The 24,091-nt window shown below is 34.3% G+C and overlaps 1 protein-coding gene across 8 annotated transcripts in view; it reads right to left on the reverse strand.

The window, feature by feature from the left end:
* The window catches only part of CDK14 (cyclin dependent kinase 14), a 685,360-nt gene that overhangs the window by 359,420 nt on the left and 301,849 nt on the right, over positions 1–24,091 (reverse strand). For all 8 annotated transcript variants that reach the window (XM_063636396.1, XM_055272770.1, XM_063636397.1 and 5 more), the window contains 2 exons: positions 21,575–21,637; positions 4,962–5,085 (listed from right to left, as the gene is read on the reverse strand). In XM_063636396.1, the coding sequence (XP_063492466.1) occupies positions 4,962–5,085; positions 21,575–21,637 (187 nt within the window). The remainder of the gene's footprint in view (positions 1–4,961; positions 5,086–21,574; positions 21,638–24,091) is intronic.

Below are 24,091 nucleotides of genomic sequence, written 5' to 3' on the forward strand. Positions count from 1 at the left end.
ATAACCACAGAGATTTTTAACTTTGTTTCTCCACCAGGACAGTCAATAAAATAAGCTAAGTCCTTAAATGCTTATATTATAGAATTCTCGCTGTCTGTCATTCTCAGGGGCAACTTTAATCTCGTTGTCTTTTGGTATAGTTAGACCACGACCCTTGAAAATAGTGAAAGAATGGCTGAGAAATATGGAAGACACCAATATCATCTTGCAGAAATTCTACAGACACATCCATTTTGCTTCAATCTCGTTTATATGGAAAAATACCTTTAAGTTTGCATACTATTATACTGCAAATGACCTTAATTTCTCGGTAAATTTATTTATGCATTTATTTGTCTTGCTTCAATAATTTTCCTTTAATGTGCTCTCAATGCTTATTATAAAAGCAAGGTTCTCATCTATTTAAATTTCCAAAAGATGGAATCAAAAATTAGATTCTAGGGAGGGATGTTATAGCATTGATCCCAGGTTTAATGGACAAATTTTTTTTTTACCCACCAGCAAATATCTGGTCATTAGAAAATAAGTTAACAATTTCAGAAATGTACAACATAAAAAGCCAGCCCTAAAACGACCTTAGAAAGTATATGTTCAAGCTCTTGTTTTTCAGTCAAGAAGTATAAGGCTCAGAGGGGGATAAATGAAGGCTTGAAAGTCACAAGCTAGTTAGGGAAAGAGCTAAGTTCTCTTAACTCAATGTTAACACACTTTGCTCTCAAGAGCAGTACATTTAGACAATCATTTAGAGGTTACAGAGTAGAAACTTCAAATCCTATGCATCTTATATATGTTTACATTCACTGAGTGGTGTTTATTTTGGCAGCCTGATATTACATAGTAAATACCACGTGAGTGTGTTGGGTCTATGTGTAAGAGCCTCAGAGCAATTCTGAAGCTTTAACACTATCTAAAGCCATCTAATTCCATCTACACTCTTCATCATGCATGGCCAGGACAGCACTGAGGAAAAGAAAATTATTTTACAAACTGTTAAGTTTGTCAAAACTAATCAGACAGAAATTAGTAAATTCAGGTGGGTCTTGGTCTTTAGACTAATACTCCATTTAGTCATGTATATTTTTTATTCATTCAATCAATATTTACTGAACATCTATGTGCTAAGCATGGTTCTAGAGATAGTGCAAACAACAGTGAGCAAAACAGGTCAAGTTCCCGCCTTCACGGAACTTCCAATCAAGCAGTTTAAGCAAAAACTAAATAGATAAACAAATGAAAAAAATAATGTCAGAGCCGTAGAAGTGTTACTGAAGAAATTAGACTAGAAGATAATAATGGGAAAGATTCTATTTTCAGAAAGGGGGCCCCTTTGAAGAGGTGACATGAACTATAACCTCTATGGTGAGAAAAAGGCAGCCGCATGAGAGGCAGAAGGACGAGCATCCCAAGCAAAAGGAAAGGCAAACTGAAAGCCTCTAGTGGAAAGAAGTTTGGGGTTTGGCTGCACCACAGTATACAAGGAGCAACAAGGTGGTGAAGACACAGGCTATATAAGGGATTTGAAATCTTTTCTGGTAAATTATGTAAAGATGAACCATCTTTTAGGAAATGAGTCTGAATGCCTCCATATAATTTTATCATTTTATTATATCCAGGCAGAGCAAACCTCTGCATTAGGAAAGCCATAGTGATTCTAAATCATGTGTAATTTACTTATTCAAAATGCATATAGAAAATAAGGCTCAAGTAAGGGTTTAAATACGACTTTGCTTACAAGAAAAAAAAATGGTTGCCGCATTTTGACCACCTGGAATTCAGAGCTGTATACTGTTTAAAGCTGAAGGGTCTCCAAATTCACTATCATCTGGCTTACCTCATCCAGCAGGTAAAGTCTACTAAGGTTGAACTCACTCATTACTACTGAATTAGTCAAATGACAAAGTGTTCTTTAAATTATGTGATGCATATTTTTGTACCAGTGTAATCTATTTACATAGCATGGGTGTCATATTTGTCATATATAGAAAATAGCATACAAAAACAATCAATAATTTCCTAGCTTAGGCAGCCATGTAAGAGAAAATATCTATATGTATAAATAAATATAAAGGCCCTGGGCCACCTGAGATTGAAGGATATGAATCAAGCATCTGAATTCCAGCTTTGCAACCAGCAACCTGTATGTCCAAGCCTGGGCAAGATTCTAACCCTCTCTGAATCTCATCTCTCTCAAAAGTACAGGTTAGTATACATTCCTAGCTTGAAGAGACAACGAAGCAAGAATTTCTAAGTGTTTAACACATAGAATAAACTCAATAAATTTTAGTCTTTTCCCTCATATATTTTTCTAATAAAAGTAGTATCATTTACAATATGAGAACTACAATCATGCTTTGTATTTGTCTCTTTTAGTCAAAATTTTATGGTTTTGTTCACACAAGGAAAAAAGGTAAGACAAAGAAACCATTTTTAAAGCTCTTCACACATCAAATACTGAATTAAGACCTTGTGTTTTTAATTGTTTTGCTGCCTGGAACCATCCTATTCTGACTGTCTAACTTCTCTACAGTTTTCGGTGTGTTTCCTTCATCTCAGACACACAAACATGCCCAAACACAGTAAATCACAGTTAATTGCATGTCTTAAATTAAAAGACAAAAAAAATCACACAGTTAATTGGGGGAACTTGTCAGTTGGTGAATGAATCTTGCTTACTACACTCTGTGCACAGGATACATGCCAAGTGCATGTTCCAAGCTGGACGATTCAGTCCATGCCTCTGAGGAGAAGTGCATGGGCACGATCCTTCTGCACAGCAGTCTGGTCATAAGAATCAAATGCTTTAAAACACTCAGCACTGCAATTGCTGTATCAATAGCTATCTCTACAAGGATGTTCAGTACAGGACTGAGCATAATAGTGAAAAATTAGAAAGAGCTAAAATGCTCATTAATAAGGGACTGAATAGAGACTAGGTTTGGCCATTAACGGAAAAAATCTAAGCTGTTACAAATGATTTTGTCAATCTTAATAACATAAGAAAATGTTCATGACATATTATTTGAAAAATGCTTACAAAATAGTATATTTCTATTTTTGAGGCTATGTGATATGCAAGTGAAGCAAGAAATAAGAGAAAGGAACAGGAGAAAGCTACTGGGAAAATAAACGAGAAAAATGTATCATTTGTCATCTCTGAGTTGTTTATACTTTGTAAATTTTCTAATTTTCTAAAAAAAGTCTAAATTTTAAAAAATTATATTTCAATTTGTTTTTGAACCTGATATTTCAAAATGTCAGTTTAAAAGTAAAGATCCATAAGAATCTTTTAAGATAAACTTACCTACTACAATGAAAACATCAGCATAAAATTTAAAAAGAATCCCTAGTAAGCACAAACATACAATCCTATTGTATCCTTGGTTATACAGACAAAATTTATAAAAATGCTTTTTATAAATATACAACAAGTGCATGTTCATACAATTAATGCTCAATAATGTATTTCAACATATGTCTTACAGTATATTAACACACCATAAGAAAATCATTATAAATCCTTTTTCATTTCCTGACACTGACCAACTACAAAATATTTTCACAGTAAAGCCAATAATCTTGAATTTGAGAAACTGCAAACCTTCTCTCCTCCACCCACTACTCTCCCATTATTTTCTACCCTATTATAAAAAGATTTTATACCCAGCCACCTAGTGTAATTCTAATGTTAAAATCTGGCAATAAATGATACACACAAACTAATGTGCACAGAATTTCATCATTTTTATCAAAGTAGGAAATGACAAAGTTTTATAACCTATATCACTACTCAACTAGTCATACTAACTTTTGTTTTATTTCATTTTTCGAATAAAAGAATTTATAAAACCCAACAAAGTAGATTCATTCCAAAGATATTCAACAGTCTACTAACCTTGAAATAAGAAATAAACATTTCCTGCCTTCTTTTATTTAATGGGGGGGTGGAGAGGGAAAAGATAATCATATTTCAGCAAAAGCCATCTCAACCTCAGGCATCTTTATGTCCCAAGGGTAATATTTTCATTCCATTCTTAATGGAACAAATTTCTAATCAGAATATGTATTCAAAAATAATTGAGGCAATGCAATGTCAACACGTTATGCTGCCATCATGCATCCTGTGGTGCTCAGAATCAACTCAACACAATCTCTAGTGTGACAGACAGCCTGGGCAATGCAGAAACGTCAGACTTGATCAAGAGAAGGGGAGCTAGCAAGGAGCATGCAATGGTTTTGCTTCCCTTTGGATGCTCAAACATGGTGTTTGGAGGAAAGCTTCTATGCTGGAAGAAGACAATCTCAAGACTTCTAAGGAAGGAATGACTTATAATGCTCACTCCAGAACCTCAACTTTTAAATAGTAATAAGTATCTATTTTTGCACTGATATTGAAAATACTTGAAACAGCAGTCAATTCTGGAAAGGTTAACACTATATCTAGATTTCTAGTTATTAAAGCCTCAGGGCAATGTACATTATTGTATATATCCTGCAACCCTCTGAAAAGGTCCACAGATTTAAATTTAGGTTTCTCCAAGTTTGGCAAAATATTAGTAATTGTTGAAGCTGGGTGATGAGTAATTGAAGTTCATTATATTTTTTTTTACTTTTGAGTATATTTGACATTTTCATAATAAAAGTTTCAAAAAATAGATTTTCACTGAAGCATATATTTTATGTTCAAAATTTTACCGACTTTTCCTTTGGAAATATATATTAACAAGATCTGATTTATGTTTATTATTAAAGACTCTAACAAGCAGTCTGAATTTTATAAAACTCCACAAAGCATTATATTTTATGCTATCATTAAAAAAAAGAAAAAAACCCTTTATTCCAGAAAAAAAAATTACCATGATCTATGATGACAGAAGAAGTGCACCTAAACAAATGCAGTGCCACCATCTGCCTGGCATTCTCACAGTGTGACAAAATAGACTGGTAATTAACTGCTTTCCTACCGAAATCTGCCAGCTTTAACTCCCCCGTGTCACTGATCAGAAGGTTCTGTGGTTTCAGGTCTCTGTGCAAAATATAACGCTGGTGGATGTAAGACAGCCCTCGCAGCAACTGAAATAAAAACAACTGAAAAATAAGGAGACAAAGGTTAAAATCAGAACACAGATAAATGCCAGTTTCTACAGACAGTCTGCTAAATACTTGTATTAATATTTAGTGAAAATGGGTAACCATCACCAAATTTTCTACCAAATTATTTCAACAGAATGTGAGATTTTAGTATGTAAACTCCTAATTCATTTAGAAGTAAATCTAGGAATTTCTAACAACCTATTATATCAACCCCAGAGTGATACTTCCTCAGCCAGAGAGATCTGTGCTCCAATTAGTGTTCTTTAAGCAAAATGTAAATAATCGATTTTTTTATAACTGATTTAGTCTTCAGGACTAAAACGATGTTTGAAAGGAGAGGAAATCTATCCATAATATTACAGAGATTAAAAAAAGAACTGTTTACCAAGTTTATATCAATATGCACATATTTAATTCCATAGAAACAACATGAACATGGTACCCATAAATTTATCCATTAACATGCTTTAAGGAATGGAAAGATAAGATGATTTGAAATAATTAAAACAAAAACAATCATATTGTCTAATTAATACTGCATTATAATTCTACTGCTTTTGCACATATGGTCACAGAGATTAGGCTGCTGCTTAAAGACAGACATGTACCACCTTCACTAATTTCAGAGCAAACCTATCCTAAAGGGAAAGGAAACACAGAAAACAGGAAAGTCAAGAACTCGAGAGTAATACTTTTGCAAGAAATAATTTCAGAAGTGATTAATAACCTTTTCTGTGAAGTTTCATATTGGATCATACCAAATGTTTCTATTTTGATAACAAAAAAGTGTGATGCACTAGGCTTCCCAATATTCTTCTTATGAAAAAGAGAATATTTTTAAACAATTTACTTGCCAAAATAATCCTAATTGACATTTTTTAAATCAATCTCCTAAAACAAAAACAAATGTTCTTACTTTTAAGTGCCACCAATATTCTAGTCTATATAACCAGTTAGTAACCAAAGGCAGTTTCAGGGCAATTTTAATGAGTTGTAAAAGACGAATGATAGAAAGATTCTGAAATACTTGAATCGAAAAGATTGGCAACTTCCTGAGGGCCATGGAAGGTGGCATTTCTGGAACGTTCTGACTAAGCAGGGGCTTTGAAAGCCAAGTGAATTTCATTACAGGGGATACCTTGAAATAACAGTAAAGTTAATTAATCTCGAAATCTTTGTATGTGGCAATATGTACGGGGCAGTAAAGGCTTGGGATGATTATTTCCAGAGTCTAGGCAGCAGAAAGTAGAAGTCTGATCTGTGCTGGTCAAGATTAAAAGACTAACTCAAGAATCTCGGGATGCAAACATCTCTCTGGATTTGTCCTCTCAACCCTTCTTGTACAACAAACAGAAAGATTTGAGTTCACACCATCACTAGCAGCTGCCAGCCTCATTCTTCACTTCCAATACTCCCTGCATCCTGAAGCCTAAAGCTTACAACTTCTAAGAAAATTCATACTCCTTTAGTTTAGAAGGAAAGAGGGAAAAATAAAGCCACTTTGTGTTATCAAAGCCTTTTAAAAAACCAAAATAAAAACACGAAAGCAAACCACATAACAAACTTAATTTTAAAAATAAGTTGATTCTGAAAGGAAACAGTTTGCCATTCTGCAAAATGCTACCTGATCTTTGGGATCTAGCAGAGTCTTATCAGAATGTAACTGTTTAACCATGGCAATGCATTTTAATTTAATGAATACATAACACTACGTGCCAACTGCTATTCTATGCAGTTTATACAGTATTATTTCATTTGACGTTCTAACAATTTTAATGAAGTAGGTACTACTATTAACCTCCATATTAGTAATGAGGAAACTGAGTGCAGTTTCTCAAGATCACACAGCAATTAAGTGGCAGAGCCAGGACTCAAACCCAGAGAGTCTGATTCCAAATTCTATGCTCTTAACCATCTCACCATCTCACTCATCATCTTGGCCAGAAATCAACATCAGTAGACAAAGTATTGCTAGAGAACTGCTTCCTCCAATGAACAGAATAAAAATTTGGGCATCTAATAACATGGCCTCCAAGGACACTGAGCTGAGAACTGATTCCAACAGAGGGGATCAGGCATTATTTTTTGGGGGATGTGGGCTCAGGCATTGCTACTCTATATTCCCCGGCTCCAAGAAACCTTGCCCACCTCAGCACTCATCATGCTGTTCTCCAACCCTGTACTTTTTGGAGTGCAGTGGCGCAACCTCAGCTCACTGCAACCTCCGCCTCCCGAGTTCATGCCATTCTCCTAGCTCAGCCTCCTGAGTAGCAGGGACTACAGGCTCCCGTCACCATGCCCAGCTAATTTTTTGTATTATTTTTAGTAGAGACGGGGTTTCACCATGTTAGCCAGGATGGTCTTGATCTCCTGACACGATCTGCCCGCCTCAGCCTCCCAAAGTGCTGGGATTACAGGCGTGAGCTATTATCCTTGCCTCTCCGTGGCCAGAAAAGCCCTCTCTTCCCTTTGCCTGCTATTTTCCATGCATTCCTAGGTCTGTCCTCAGGAACTGCTTCTCCCTAGAGCCTTCCTTCCCTGACCACCCCTGCAAGCCCTTGTACCCCTTCAGGTCTGTGTGAGGTGCTCCTTCTCCATGCTCCCAGGGCAGTCTCTGCATATGTCTATCACAGTATGATACTTATCTAAGCTGTCTGCTTTAACTATCTTTATATACTTGGGTAATAGGTGGCACTCCTACACCAGTAATGTGAGCACTGACCTGAATTTAGAGACATCTGGATGGCAGCAGATAAAAACAAATAACAGGCGCCTTGGAATGGAATTCTCGAGAAGCTAAGGGCAGACGTAGGTAAATCAAGCAGTTCCAAAGAACTATTCCTTAATACCTTTACTAATTAGTGAAAATATATAATCCTCATGCTAATGTAGAAGCTATTCAAATACGATGCCATATTAAAGGAGATTTAAAAAGCAGTACTAGAGAAAAAAATGCCACTATACACTCAAATTCTAAGTGTATACATGACAAATTAAGCCCCAAACATGACAAATACTATATCTCTACTAAAAAAAATACAAAAAATTAGCCAGGCATGGTGGTGTGTGCCTGTAGTCCTAGCTACTCGGGAGGCTGAGGTGGGAAGATCGCTTGAGCCCGAGAGGTGGAGATTGCAGTGAACGGAGATCGCACCACTGCATTCCAGTCTGAGCGACCCAGTGAGACTCTGCCTCAAAAACAAATAAACGAATAAACAAAACAAAACAAAAAACCCCCAACAAATTACTTAATCCTTTCCATCTACCATCCTGTATTTTTCCTTTTGTTTAAACAAATGAGAAAACTAAAGCTCTAAAGACATAAGAAACATAGTCATCCAATCATCACAAAGCCCTTGTGAATTTTCCACCACACCTCATTATCTTCAATATGGTTGATGCTGAATAAATGCATGGATGAATAGTTATACACCCAATACAATCAAAGTGCTTGTATTATTAAGTGAATCAAAGTTTGTAAAAGCCTCAATTAGCATATAGTATAATGAGCACGATTCTTGAATTTCTGTTTTTGACATTCAAAATCTTAGAAATAGATAACATGAGAGAAGACAACTTCATGTGCTGAACTAGATGAATTAATATATTTGAAACTCTTTATCTTTCTACTATAGTAGCCATAAGATCTTCCTAAGAATATTTTGCCATTTCAAGATATTCTATTCCATCTTTATAAAAGGAGATTCATCCCAAATCCATCAGTAGGATCACTGAAGATTTATATTCCAGTTTGAATATGTTCATTTTCTGTAATAAAAATCCAACGAGAAAATGTCTTAAATAGTAATGAAATGATGAACAGGGACACTTTTGCCAGCAGCCGATCTATCTTTAGCCAGTTGTCTTGGCATCCCCAGCAGGAAGCAGCATATTCTCAGTGCCATGGCATATACTTCTTGGGAGTATCCCTTAACGCTTCCTCTATTCCCTTCTGAAACTCATCACAATTTAGGTAGGTAAAATAAATAAATTAATTAATTAATGGTATTTTATCACAACTTTTAAAGTAAGTTGACATAAAGCACACACTATTGGATTCAATGTTATGTTTATTGCTCAGAACTACTGACACTTGCAGTAAGAAAGAAGCATTATAACCAATCCCTCTCACCGAAGTCTAAATAGGTGAGGTCGGATGCTCTTTTTCTCAGCGTCTAGAGGTGTCACGCTCCGTGAATAGTCAGAAATACACAGATTATTTAATATATGCGGATCAATTTAATCTGAGATGAAGCGCGGTGAATATCTTGTAGATTTTTCAGGGCTTGTGTCAACTTCTTTTAAGGAATGTGCAGGGTCTCTCAGGGCTTACAGAAGATTAAGAAATCTACTAATAGGAGTCATTAGCAATGGGTCCTACCATTTAGAACACAGCAGTAATGTCTTACGAAGAAGATAATTATGCTACTCTTTTGTCATGTTTGATACTCTATAACTCAGGTTTCTCATCTTAAATATGGTAGGTTGAGTCTTAGATATCTTTGTTAACCATTTCACATTGTTAAATTAGATCATTCCGTTATTTTATGAATAACAGAAATGGAAGGGATGTTATAAATTAAACAACTGGAGTTGAATCACTACCATTTATTGAGTGCTTACTACAATAGACATTTTGCTAAGTGTATTACATACATTCGATAATTTAACCCTCACAACACCTCTAACAGGTATATATTACTATCTCTATTTCACAGAAAAAGAAAGCCTCGGATAAGCGAATTGCCTCAGCAAAGTAACATAGCAAGAGAAAAACAAATACCACATCTTCTCACTTATACTTGGGAGGTAAATGATGAGAACACATGGGCACATAGAGGGGAACAACACACACTGTGGCCTACCAGAGGGTGGAGAGTGAGGGAAGGGAGAGGATCAGGAAAAATAACCAATGGATACAAGGCTTAATACCTGAGTGATGAAATAATCGGCAAAACCAACCCCCATGACATGCCTTTACCTATGTAACAAACCTGCACATCGTGCACATGTATCCCTGAACTTAAAAGTTTTTTTTTAAAAGAGGAATTAAGTGAATTGGCCAAAGGAACACATAGTAAGTAAGACAGAGTGCTAATATTTGAACCCATTTTTGTCTTACTCTGACACTACAATTAAGAGGGCTGCTATCCAAAAAGGTGAGCACACTGTTTAATTAAAATAGCTATATACTATGTGAACCTAAAGCTACAAAATATGACACTGGTAGATAAATGAAAGTTATACATGAATAATAAATACTTCAAGTAGTATGTTCCATATTTAACACTGTATCATTTAAAAACCCATAGACTGCACAACCTTAAACTACCCATATATCCAACTTCCTAGAAGTTAAAAATAATTAGTTAAAATCCCAATTATATGCAGTCAATGTCAAAATATTTTGTAATATGCATCAGATAATGGTTTAACTGCAATACTAGGTCTTCAATTTTTAAAAGCCATGAAATGATTCATCATGATTCATTCCATTTAGTTGAGTTTCAAAACAGCTAATGCAAATATTAAATCCTAATTTGTAATGCAATGTACACCCAAATAGTTTTATTTTACAAAGCATCACTGCAATTCAAAGTACTGAATTTTTAAAGAATATTTAGAGGGTTACACAGAGATATAAAAAAAGACAGAAATAAAATCCTAGCTATTCAATATTACAGTACAATTTATGTGTCACTTTGGACATACTTGACAGTGTTAAGTGTGCTACTGGGATGGTATAAGACACAAGCATTCATGCTAAGGCATCAGTCCTTTCATGTGTATTTTTTTGCAATCTGTATATTTTACAGATCCAGTTCTTGGAAAATCTGAGTAGCAGGAGGAATTTGTCTTGCCACTGTTTTGCCCTGTTTTGAGTTCTTCCATTCTTCTTTCTGCTTTTTTAGTTACAATCCCTAAGGCTCTGACATAAGTAACATGCTTTGTCATTTCTAGATAATGTAACAATTTAATTTACATTCTTTAAGATCTTTGAACATTAATATGCTTTTCCTAAAGATGAGAACTTTCTGGAGAGAAATAACTCAAAAAATGAGAATTTCAGGTTCGTGGGCAAGCTGCTGGGGAAATAACTGCTTAGCTTACCAAGGAAGTTGGCCTTCCATTCCACACTCTCTTTCTACTTCAAGGCAATGGTGGATACCAAGCAAGGTGGTGTTCCCGGTATGGAGGTGCCCACAATGAGCAGGCAGTTTAAAGCCATGGGATCTAGAGCTGGGAGATTTATAATGAGTCAAGTGAGGCTAGTGTGACTGATCTTTGTTTTGTCAAGTTCTGTAAAAGAAGATCTAGTACAGTAAGTAGGTTTCCAAGTTATTGGGCTTTGTATATACCGTGAAGCATGTTGCAGGGGGGCTGGGTCTTCCTAATAAAGGTGGGCATCTGCCTAAAATTAGTATTAGAAATATTCCCTAGGTGAGCAGAAACTGTTAAAGACAAGCTGTTGGATTTAATAGCTATCTAACATAATTTTCCAAGAGAAAAACTGAAAGAACTGTTCTAAGAAAGTCAAATAACATAATCTTATTCTGTCATTGTCAAGTTTCTGTCTGTCAGAATTATAGGGCTGACCTGACTGTTAAGTGCTTTCTGAACTATACAGAAATAGCACAAAATCCAAATTGGGAAATGGAGAGTCAGTAGTTCTTCCTACTCAACTTCATTTGGGAACTTATGCTACTCTCTCCCAACTACAGGGCCATTCTTTTTTATACACAATGAAAACGAATCAATATTGAGTTTAAATGGATTTTCTGACAAAAGTAACATCTTAGACATAAATCAAAATGAATTATCTTAATATCAACTGAGAAGGCTAGTATAACTAAAAAGAGAGAGATGTGGATAGAAAAATTGACAAAGGTGATAGATCTTGAGCTTAAAGGCCTTGGAGTAAATCACAAAAACAAGCTATACTAAAGAAAAACTAATTTCAAATAGGATGTAACATTTAACAACTTGTGAATTTAGATACGTATGACCAACAAACCTCTTTCTCCATCCTCTCAGGGGGGTCTGAAGTAACAGAAATTTATACAGGAATGAGAAAATACCTATGAGCTGTACTGGCTGGACACAGGAATGTTGTGCCTATCCAAGACAATATGTGTATACTCTACTACTTGAACTTATTTCCCTCCGGGGTCTCATGTCTGTCTTGGAAAACACGGAAACAAAGGGGTCGTGTGCAGATCCATCTTAAACTGGAGAGAGGCAAGGCGACGACTGTAAAGCCCAGAAGGGTGTTTCCCCTATTCTTAATGGGAACTCCCAAGTTGGGTAACTTACAATTAAAGCACCATGTAACACTTTCAATCATTGTCTGCATTTCATCATTCTTTGGGGTGATTTCTTTTCAATCTGGGTTTTAAAGGATCTCTAGGAAAGAGTGTACTGTTTAATTAGCTGGCCTTAATTCCTTTGCTGGATCCAAATTGTTACGAGCAAATCAGCGGATGATCCTGAGGATGCAAAAGACATGTTCTAAACAACAAAATGCAGGCCCCATATCTTAACCAGAAAATTCACTACTCAGATCCCCTCTGAATGTCTAACACAATATGAGCTGACATGTGGAATTTCATTTTCTTTTATCATTAGTCCTCCACTTTCTAGATATGGAAGATTATTTTATTATAATAAAAATAGGATGAAAACATTCAAAAAAAGCCTGGACAGACACTGAGACTTGGTGTCAAATTTTTAAAATATTCTTTAACGGCCTCATGAAATAATCATATTTCTTAATTAAAATACAGAATGAGGAAAGGCTCTATAATATTCACAGTTGTGTAGTAGTAAATTATTAGGAGCTAAATGAGAAGCTCTAATGAAGAATATGGAGAAAATCAGATGTCACTTGGTTTTCTATCTGACCATTAGAAAGTCTCATTTAGAAATCAATTCTCAGTGCCATCTGTATAATACAATCTTAATTCAGCCTAGCATTACTCTGTCTGTTATACACCTGCCTGTTCTCTGGTCTATTAAAGAAAAATAGCAAGTTTTCAACCATAATAAACCTCCTATCCTTTAAATTAGTATATCTATTGAAAGGAAAAATAAGAATCAGCTTTATGCCAATAGGATTTCGGATACTTCAGAGAATAAGGCAGGAAGTTCAAAATTACTTTGGTCATTTTCAATTGTTCACAAAAAAACGGCAAATGTGTTTTTGCAGGGAACCTTCTAGAAAAGTCATTATGATAACAGAAATGGAAGTACATTACATAAAAACACAGGAAGATTCAATCTCATCACGGTAATAAGATTCAAACATCTATATTTCTGGATATCAGCTGGAGATGGCATCAATTAATTTTTTTCATGAATCTTAATTTTCAGTCTCTCATGCTTATCAATTTTTAAAGAACACATGAAAAACTGAATAAAGAATGAAATTTAGACCATTATAGTCATTTATGAAAATGCAATGGTCAATCTGTAAACCACTGAGAATTATAAAATCAAGAATTAATACAAGTTCTATATTCAACTATGATAGCTCAAACCCAATATAATTCACAGTGAATGGTCTTTAAAGGGAGTGGGGAATTTAACTACCTTTCCAAAAATATTCTAACCAGTTTCCCACATACCAATTATCACCATCTACAAACTGGTTGCAATGCCTTTAATCATCATAAATATTTATAACAGGGCCAATGTCCTCAGGCTTTTGATTCAGGTTTTAAATCATCCTCTAGTTAATTGCTAAAATTACTTTGTCAAAAATTGATACTATGCTTAGAAATAAACCATTTGTTATTAGTGAATATTTATTTCAGAATGCCATACTGATAACAGACACATTTTATAGGCAATTAAAGTAGCAAAGTGAGTCTAGAAATTTAGTTAACGCTGGCTTTTTAAAATGAGTCTATTCCAGTGCTTACGAGAAATACGCATCAAGAAAAATAAAACTTTCACAGATGTTTTGCTGAGAATTAGTACAAAATTATCTTGTTTTACTATGAAATCAGGAGCTATGTGTAGTTCCATTTGTTCTTTTTTTCTCCCCTTTATTCTTCCAGGATACATTACCATTGTAATGCCTGAAATTCTACCCAAGTCTCACTAAGGAACAATCTCCATAATTCTTAAGTGCAGGATATCCACATTTTTACAATACACAATTATATATAAAATATCAACAAAGAAAAATATGTACAGTTTTAGAATCCTAGATAAATGTTTAAAATGTTTATATATACTGTCATGCTGCAGAATGATGAAACTAAAAATAAAAATTGCTAAATTTGGAAGCAAAATGATTTGATCACTGTGTTTTCCTATTGTTCACCATAATGAAAATTAAGTATTAATCACATTCTGAACATTTAATAATCTGTGAAGTGTTTAGCAAACATAGAGCTTCTGTGTTACTAAAAGGACATGCTCTTTTAAAGATAATAGTTTATCTCACCTGGTTTTCCTATCTCCATAAATTTATAAAGAACTATTACAATGTCTTATTTTAGCTCAGCTGAGGTTTTTTGTCTATATTTTCCCAACAATCTAAGATGATGGGAAGATCAACTTAAAAAAAAACTAATATCTAGCATAGCATTATGAACAGCCGTTAACTTAGTAAATATTATTTGTATGTTCTTCATTTTTATATTCATAGATTTAAGTGACAATAAACATCACCACATGAAAAAATGTTTATATATCAAACAGAAATACCCATGAGACATCTGTCACTATGTCATAGTCAGAATTTTTTGAGAATAATTTCACCTGCAGTTCAGATCCTAAAGCAACTCTGGAGGAGACCCTTGTCTCTAAGCAAACAGTGAGGAAAACCCAATGCATAATTAGATGAGTGGCCTCCCATAGAAACCAACATGGTAATAAGGGTTGTCTGCTTCCATGCACGGCAATTCAGATGCCAGAACACAAGGCTTTAACAAGCTACATCTATTTTTTAACTTTCCATACCCTTGGAGAAAGTACCTCTATTATCTTCAATATGAAAATGATGATGAACCTATGTGACTTAGTGTTTCAAAAGTCACAAATAATCAAGCTAATTACAGTAACTTAATGTATTAATCATGTAGCTCAGGGAAAAGAACACTGGACAAAGAGTCAAAAAGCCCTTTAACACACTCCATCATCTCAGTGAACCTGATGTTTACTTTCTAAGAAATGTCAGGGGCTGGAATGAACCATTGATCCAGGACGCTGGTCCTGGAATGAGCTTGGCTACAGCATTATCACTTAAAGAGGTATTTTTTGTTTTGTTTTGTTTTAAATTACATCAACATTCAATGTTTAAATTATTATGACCATGTAAATGTTATTTACAGCTGAGCTATAAAGTTTACTATGAATACCTTTCTTTCCCCTGCATAAAAATTTGTTTTTCCTGATGTTAGTAATTATCTAGTTCTTTTGTTTGTCAGTTCGTTTTCCTTTGTTTAGTTTTCTTTGTGGTCACTACTAATTCAACACCAAATTCTTTTCCCATCTTTTAAGTCTACTTAAACACATTTGGTATTCTAACTAACAATTTTATCTCCTTTATGAAATCTCCCCTGGAGACTTCTGGCCTGCTGGCTTAGCAAGTTACTTTCCCAGCCTGATGCATAATTGTCATCCTAGGATTCTCTTCTTCTTTATCCTGGGAATTTCCTTCCCCTCTCTCCTGTGGTAGATTTTGTTACCTGGTTTCTTTGTCTTCTCTTCCTTGGTATATTCCTTGAGTATTAGTGGAATATATCCTCAAGTATCTTCCTGAGAAAGAATGTAACACAGGCAAAATTTTCGACTCCTTGTGTATCTGAAAATGGTAATTTTACCTTCATACTTCACTGACAGTTTGCACAGAATTCTAGGCTGAAAATACTTCTGTGTCCAAATTTTCAAGCTATTGTTTCACTGCCATCCCCCTTTCAGTGTTACTGTTGAAAATCTGACGCCATTGTAATTCTTGACCCCGTGGAGTAAACCCGTTTCCTTTTTTATCGATTTTTCTTTGAACCCAGTGTTCTGAAATTTTGCAATAATGAACATTATTTTCAGCTTATTTTTTTAAATGATCTAGGCATTAATCTAAAAACTCAATCCTATACATTTGAAAGAATTATGGTTTCATAGTTATTACTTTAATGATTCCCTCCTTTCTTTTTTCCTCACTTATTCAGATGTGGGATCCCCCAGATTAGACCTCTGATTTTTTGATACTTTCTTCCCCATTTTTCATCTTTGTATTTTTTGGTTTATTTTCTGGCAAATTTCTTCAATTTTATCTCCCATGATTTTATTGTTGTTTTTAATTTGTTATATTTTTAATTTCCAAGAGTTCCTTTGTGTTGACTAAATTCTGCTTCTCAAAAATAACACGACATTCTTGTTTTATGGATGAATTATCTTCTTTTCTCTCTCTGAGACTATTAATGATAATTTTTTAAAGTTTCCTTCTCTACCTTTCCCTATCCAATCAGTGCAAGCAACTTGGCTTCCTCCAAGTTACTCATTTGTCAACTGGGGTCTTCACTGGAGAGTTTCTAGGATTCTTTAGGTCTGTTGTCTTAGAATGATCAGATCCTTCACAGAATACTCTTAAAATCTTTTCCTTGAGGCATGATTTTGCTGTCTGAAGCTCTCCATGCCAAGCCCTGTCTCTCAAGCTCTCCCCTGCCTCTCCCTGACCTACACAGCCCCCACCTTATTCTGGGTCACCATCCGCTCCCCTGCTGGCAGACTGAGGAGCAATGGAAGCCAGCAGGCTGCAGGGCTGTGGAAGAACAAGAGACTAGGATTGCTGGCAAGTATACATGTCCCCAGGGCTGGGGAGTAAAGCAATGCAGGGACATAGGGAGAGTCAGGAGATGCTGCAGATCATGGGATAAATCTTGGCCTCTCCTCCTTGCGTCTGAGCAAATGCCCACATTTCCTACTTAAAGATACTTTTTAAAGTATATTTTTATTGATACATAATATTTGTACATATTTTGGGGAGCCCAGGGTATTTTTATACAATCATACAATGTATAATGATGGGTATTTAGGATATCCCTGACCTCAAATATTTATAATTTCTTCGTCTTGGGAACATTCCAAATCTTTTCTTTTAGTTATTTTGAAATATGCAATGTACTGTTGTTAACTATTGTTAGATTACTGTGCTGTCAACACTAGAACATATTCCTTCTATCGAACAGTATGTCTGTACTCGTTAATCAACCTCTCTTCATCCCCCACCCCAAAATCCTTCCCAGCCTCTGGTAACTATCATTCTACTTTCTACCTCCATGAGATCAACTTTTTTAGCTCACATATATGAATATAAATACACCCTATTTGTCTTTCTGTGAGGGGCTTATTTCACTTAACATAATAACCTTCAGTTCCATCCATACTATTGCAGATGACAGGATTTCATTCATTTTTATGGCTGAATAATCTTCCATTGTATGTATGTACTGCATTTTCTTTATCTATCAATTTGTTGATGGACACTTAGATTGATTCCCTATCTTTGCGATTGTGAATAGTGCTTCAATGAACATGGTGGTGCAGAAATTTCCTTTCTTTTGGATAAACACGCATTAGTAGGACTGATGGATCATATGATAGTTTAACTTATAGTTTTTTAAGAAACCTCCATAGGTTCTCCATAATAACTGTACTAATTTATATTCCCATAGTGTATGACTTCCCTTTTCTCCACATCTTCACTAACATTATGTTTTGTCTTTTTGATGATAGCCATTCTAACTGGGGTAAGATGGAATTTCATTGTGGTTTTGATTTTTACTTCTCTGATAATTAGTCATGTTGAGCATGTTTTACTACCTATGCACCATTTGTATGTCTTCTTCCAAGACAGGTTTTTTCAGGTTTTTTCAGGTCCTACTTTTTAACGAGTTTGTTTCTTTTGCTGTTGTGTTGTTTGAATTCCTTTTATAATCTAAATATTAGTCCCTCATCAGATGAAGAGTTTGCAAATATTTTCTTCTCTTCAACAGCTTGTATCTTTGCTCCTGTTTCCTTTGCTTTGCAGAAGCCTATTAGTTTAATATAGTCCCATTTATCTATTATTTTTCTTTTTGTTGCCTGTGCTTTTGAGGTTTTAGCCGTACAATCTTTTCCTAGACCAAAGCCCTGAAGTGTTTCTCCCATGTTTTCTTGCATGAGTTCAACAGTTTTGGGTCTTATGTTAAAGCCTTTAATCCATCTGAAGTTGATTTTTGTATATGGTGAAAAATAAAGGTGTTGTTTCATTCTTCTGCACGTGGATTTCCAGTTTTTCCAGCACCAGTTATTGAAGAGAATGTTATTTCCCCAAAGTATGTCCTTGACACCTCTGTCAAATATCAGTTGACTATAGATGTTCAGATTAATTTGGGGGTTCTCTATTCTGAGCATTTTTCTGTTCAGACACATAGGTGTCTCTTTTTTATATCCATAACATGTTGCTTTGGTTACTATAGCTTAGTAGTGTATTTTGAAGTCACGTAGTATGAAGTCTCCAGCTTTGTTTTTTGCTCAGTATTGTTTTGGCTATTTGGGTTCTTTTGTGGTTCCATATAAATTTTAGGATTGTTTATCTACTGCATGAAGAATGTTATTGCTATTTTGAGGAATTGTATTGAATCTGTAGATTGCTTTTGGTAGAATGGTATTTTAATAACACTAATTTTTTTGATCCTGATCATAGGATGTCTTTCCATTTGTATCTTCTTCAATTTCTTTGGTCACTGTTTTGCAGTTTTCTTATACAGATCTTTCACCTTCCTTGGTTAAACTGATTCCTACATAATTTTTAGTAACTGCTATAAATTAAATTGTTTTATTTCTTTTTCAGCTAGCTCATTATTGGGGAAGAAATACTACGAATTTTTATATGTTGATTTTGTATCCTGCAACTTTACTGAATTAGTTTATCAGTTATGTAACTTTTTTTGGTGGAGTCTTTAGATTTTTCTATACATAAGATTACTTCGTCTGCAAGGAGAGATGATCGGAGGACTTCTTTTGAAATCTGGATTTTTTTCATTTTTTTCTCTTGGCTGATTACTCTGGCTAAAATTCTCAGTATTATACTATGCAAACATCCTGATTCTGGGAGGTGAGAATATATATATGTGTGTGTGTGTATATATATACATATAAAGCTTGCCAGGTGACTCTACTATGGAATAAAGTGAAGACCTCTTAGTTCATTACTGAGGTTTCTTGTATTCACAAATATGCCAAGAACTGAGACTGTCCAGGACATTTCAGAAGATCCTCAACAAATCAAAGATTTCACTAGTTACGGGGAAAGGAATCCTCATAGATGAATACATTTTGCTGCTTTTAAGGTATTTTAAAAAATAAGAAGAGGTAAATCACATCACATTTTTTTAGAAACAAAAATGTAGTAAGTCATCTATCTGTGACCATGTTAAACAACTTCTAAGTAGGAAAAGTTCCTGCTGTATATAAATACCCAGGCTCACTGTAAGTGTCACATATAATTTCTGTGACATTATTTCTACACTGACTACACATTTCACTCATCATTAAGTTTCTCACCATGTCCTAGGAGGCACCAAGTCCTGCAGTGTTAAACCTGTTTATCACCATGGTGCAACCTGGACTTGGAATGAGGAGCAAACAGTAAGTATTTGAAGTATGATGAATGACCATATGATGAAAGAAAAGCACACAAAGCTTGAATAAGAGCTGGTGAGACAGTTTCTAGAGGCACAGCCCAGTTACTGAGAAACAGTAACCTTGAGACCCATCTCTCCATGACCATTAGGAGATAAGGGAAAATAAAATGTAATGGAAGAAGCAGAATGTATAGTAAAAATGGGACAAAATTCATCAATGTCAGTGGCCTGAGGACAGAGACCACAGCGAAGCTTTGTGGAAAGAGGATTTCTTTTTTTCAACAACAAAATTTTCCACCAACAGTTGCTGATAACTAATGACACACAGATGACTGGTGAGAAACTAAACAGGGATAATAAAAGCCCAGTGATGTCATGACTGTGGGAAAGGTTCAATCAGTTATTTAATCTCAATTGTATCACTGAATGTGAAAGTCAGGAAGTCAAAGTTAGCTCAGAGGATCTGCTCATTTCCACTGTGGCTGGTAGACTTCTGAGCTCCCCGGGGCCAACGGTCTCACTAGCTGGGTGATTGACACATTCTCAGGGATAGAGTGGGAAACAAGAATGAAGATGTATTGTACTATTGATTTCAAAACCAATAAACCCTAAGAAGAGAACATGCGAATGTATAAATGAGAGAATTTGAGATTTTAATGTTAAAAAAATTATGTTCATGTTATAATACTAATATTTAGAGCTGGAATTGAACATAGACAAGATTAATAAAACAGGTATTTTCATCCATTAAATTTTCTAACCTATTCTAACTACTAATAAACTATATGTTAATGGTTAGAGATTTTTAAGAAAAATGAACAACCAAAAAACTTTAAGGAGAGTCAATCTAATAAAACACAAAAAGAAGATATATGAAAAAATCAACAGACTATAATTTCTATATCGATTCCATTATTTATTTAACAATGTTTTGACAGAGTTCCTGTAAGTTCCTACATTTTAAAATTATACAGTGTAACTGACCACTATAAAAGCCTCTATTAACTTGTCACATTTATACATATACATATAAAGTTTCCCAGGTGATTAGACTATGGAATAAAGTGAAGACCTCTTAGTTTATTACTAATAGGGTTTCTTATAACAAATGGGAAGAAATCGAGATGAATAAGTTTACTTCAAATACATCTGTAATACTCAATGAGTTCTCAGGATTATGAAATGTAGTCATTTGAGTTACACAATGTAAGCACACAATTAAGCCATATCAAATATAACTTTGATCTCTTTTAATTCTATTGCATATACAAAGAAAGAGTTTCCTGTTTGAAGCTTGAAATTTTGGAATAATTTCCCAAGATGATTGTGAGGTCAAATTTTAGGAAATCGTAGTTCTTTTGACACTTGGTAGTAAAATTTCTACTAAAAAGAAAGGAAAAAGAGTAGCAGGAAGTAGAATATGCTTGTACATAGAAATAAAAAGACATGCACTGTGAACTCACCATAACATTGTTTTGCATCATAATGATGCTTTATGTTGAAACCAACTGGTACATCAGTATGGGTTCCAAGCTAGAACTGAGACTCCCCTCTACTTTGAAGTGCTAAAAACTAAGATTCCAGTGGTTTTCACTCATTATTAGCAAATGTTTCTCCAGCAAGAAAATACGAGATCTAAATATTAATACCCCAGTAAAAATATTTAATGTTAAAACACGGTTTCCAACAACTCAACTGAAGCAATGACTGTGGTCCACCTCAATATCCCTTCTCTTTACACAAAAAATTTTAAAAATTTAAATATGTTATGGTAGAGATGCTAGACTTCAGTTCAAAAAATACACATCAAGAGTGCTAACCTTTGGCTTAAAAAGATCTTTGCCTACCTTCACATTATCTGGATGCAGCCCCCCAGGGTGTTTGTCCATGTACTGACATAAATCAGTGTGCTAGAAAAGAAAAGGAAAAATGTATTAATAACCCTCTGGCTATAACATAATAAATCAATATTTTCCCACTTCAAAGTCACCATTACCTTCTGAACAGAGCAAATAAAAGACAAGTGGGTGGATTTTTCAGTGTATGTAGTGGCATGCCTCCCCACCCCCTAATTTTAAACACAATTGAATCATTATTTTTCCCTCTCAGCTCTGTTTTATTTTAAATATTTCTATGTATTAAAAAGAATACATGTCCATAATTTGTTAAGTGTCTCATTTCCTCTTCATTGAATATATCCTTATACTTTAACTTAGAAAACCACACGTATTTAATCAATGCAATTATAATGTCAATTATCCCATATTTTCCAAGTGCAAATGCAAATAAAAAATATTTATTTTGTATGAGATAAAAGTACCACAAATATATTCTGCTAGTAAAATTAATCACTGGACTTATCTTTATGTCCATATTCAGAAAAAATAATTTTCAGGTTTCTAGAACTCCTGAATCTATTTGAGCAAATATGCTTCATAAATTAACAGAAACATCTTCAAAATTAAAAATTAAGATAAATATATCCAGATATAAGTTTAAACAAATATTCAACATTTCATGCTGTTATTCTTTTAAATATGCGAAGCTCGATTTGTCCACAAGTAAATATCTTCTTCTTAATGCTTTTTCTGCTTATATCATAAACTACATATGATTTTTTAAAAGCATGTAGTTACTATTCACATTTTTATTCTTTATTGGAGTGTACTATAAGATGTATAAAACTGAAACATTTAATCATTCAGTAAAAGCCAATGAACATGAGCATTTGTGCCCCAATATCAGGCCTGAATTATTGAGGAAGTACAGGTTTTATAATACATTCAAGAACCTTGCTGTAGTAATTTATAACAACAGTTCAGGTTCTGTTATTAAGCTTTCATTGCATGCTAGGTTATAATTGCTGAGGATACAAAGCAGAAGTTAGCCTTCATCATTCATCATGTACTTTTTGAGCCCATATGTTCCAGGCACAACACTAGTCACTAAGAACACAGGAGTAAATGAAACAGATGCAAATGGAAAAAAACCAGACATGTCACTGATTACAGTAAAGTCTGCTGTGTAGTATTTTAAGAATAGTGCTGGATGATGTTCAAGGGCACAGCAGGCGAAACCTAATGAGGTCTAGAGATTTCAGAAAGGTCTCTGGAAGAAGTTACTTCTAAGTAAGACATGAGTAGAGAATGAAAGAAGTTAGCCAATTGAAGGGCAAAGGCAAAGAAAATGGGTCAGAGAAAATGCTCTTAGATATGTTCTGAGACAAAATTGTCTTTATCTTGGGCAACCCAAGCTTTGATTTAGATTCTAAATCAAAGTCAAACTCCATGAGGGTAGAAACTATGATTAATTTAGAAATTATTCTCTCTCTGGTCCAGGCAAAATGTCAGACAAGGAGGAAAAGGAATTAAGTACAGATGGGAATACTTTTACATATAGGATAGCACACTAAAAACAAACCTAAAATATGATTAAAATAGGTTCAATGGAGTTTTTCCTGAGTAACTATATAAAAGTTTTATTTCATGCATTTAGTGAAATGAGGAATGACTCTGGACCCCAAACTGCCATTTTGTAACTTCATATTGTTAACTCCCCCATCCTTAAATAAGGATAACACCATCCTCAGAGAACGACAAATAAAGAATGAGAGAACGTTTGTTTTTGAAGCCAGTATACAATAAGTACTTTTTACTTATAATATAATAGATAAAAATAAGGTATTCTTTTAAAACAACGCTCATTATACTATAAGATCCAGGAAGGCAAGAAGTGTATCTAATCTGTTCAATGCTTCACACACAAGAAACAAAATGGTAAAAGAGAAGTACATCTAACCATATCAATAATCACATGTCCATGATGTGTTGAAATGCTTATCAAAAATGTAAAATCTGTTTTTAAAACAAAGAAAATCAAATTTATACTGCTTCCCAAATACAAACTAAGAACAATAAATACCAAAAATCCAGAAAGTCTGAAAATAAATGTTTATTTATACTTTTGATATTTTGTTATTTATACTGCAAATATCAATAAAGGAATCAGATATATCAATGTAAAATCACGTTTAACATAATTCAAGAAATGTGTATTCAACATTTGCACACCTAACAATAGGATACATTATTAAAAGCAAAAATTGACAAACATCAAAGAAGAAACAGAAAATTTCACAAAATCTTGAAGGGTTTTGCTTACTCCTTTCAAAAATTAACAAATGGAATTGGCCAAAAAAGTAAATCTATAAAGGATATAACACAATTAAATAGCATGCCCAATGAACTCATGCTACACATGCTTTTTAAACACAAATGGCCTACTCACAAAAACTGACAATGTATGAGACAAAGAGAAAATCTCAAAAATTTCCAGAAAGCTGAAATCATATTACATCCTTTCCT

The sequence above is a fragment of the Symphalangus syndactylus genome, chromosome 3, assembly GCF_028878055.3.
Source record: "Symphalangus syndactylus isolate Jambi chromosome 3, NHGRI_mSymSyn1-v2.1_pri, whole genome shotgun sequence".
Lineage (NCBI taxonomy): Eukaryota > Metazoa > Chordata > Mammalia > Primates > Hylobatidae > Symphalangus > Symphalangus syndactylus.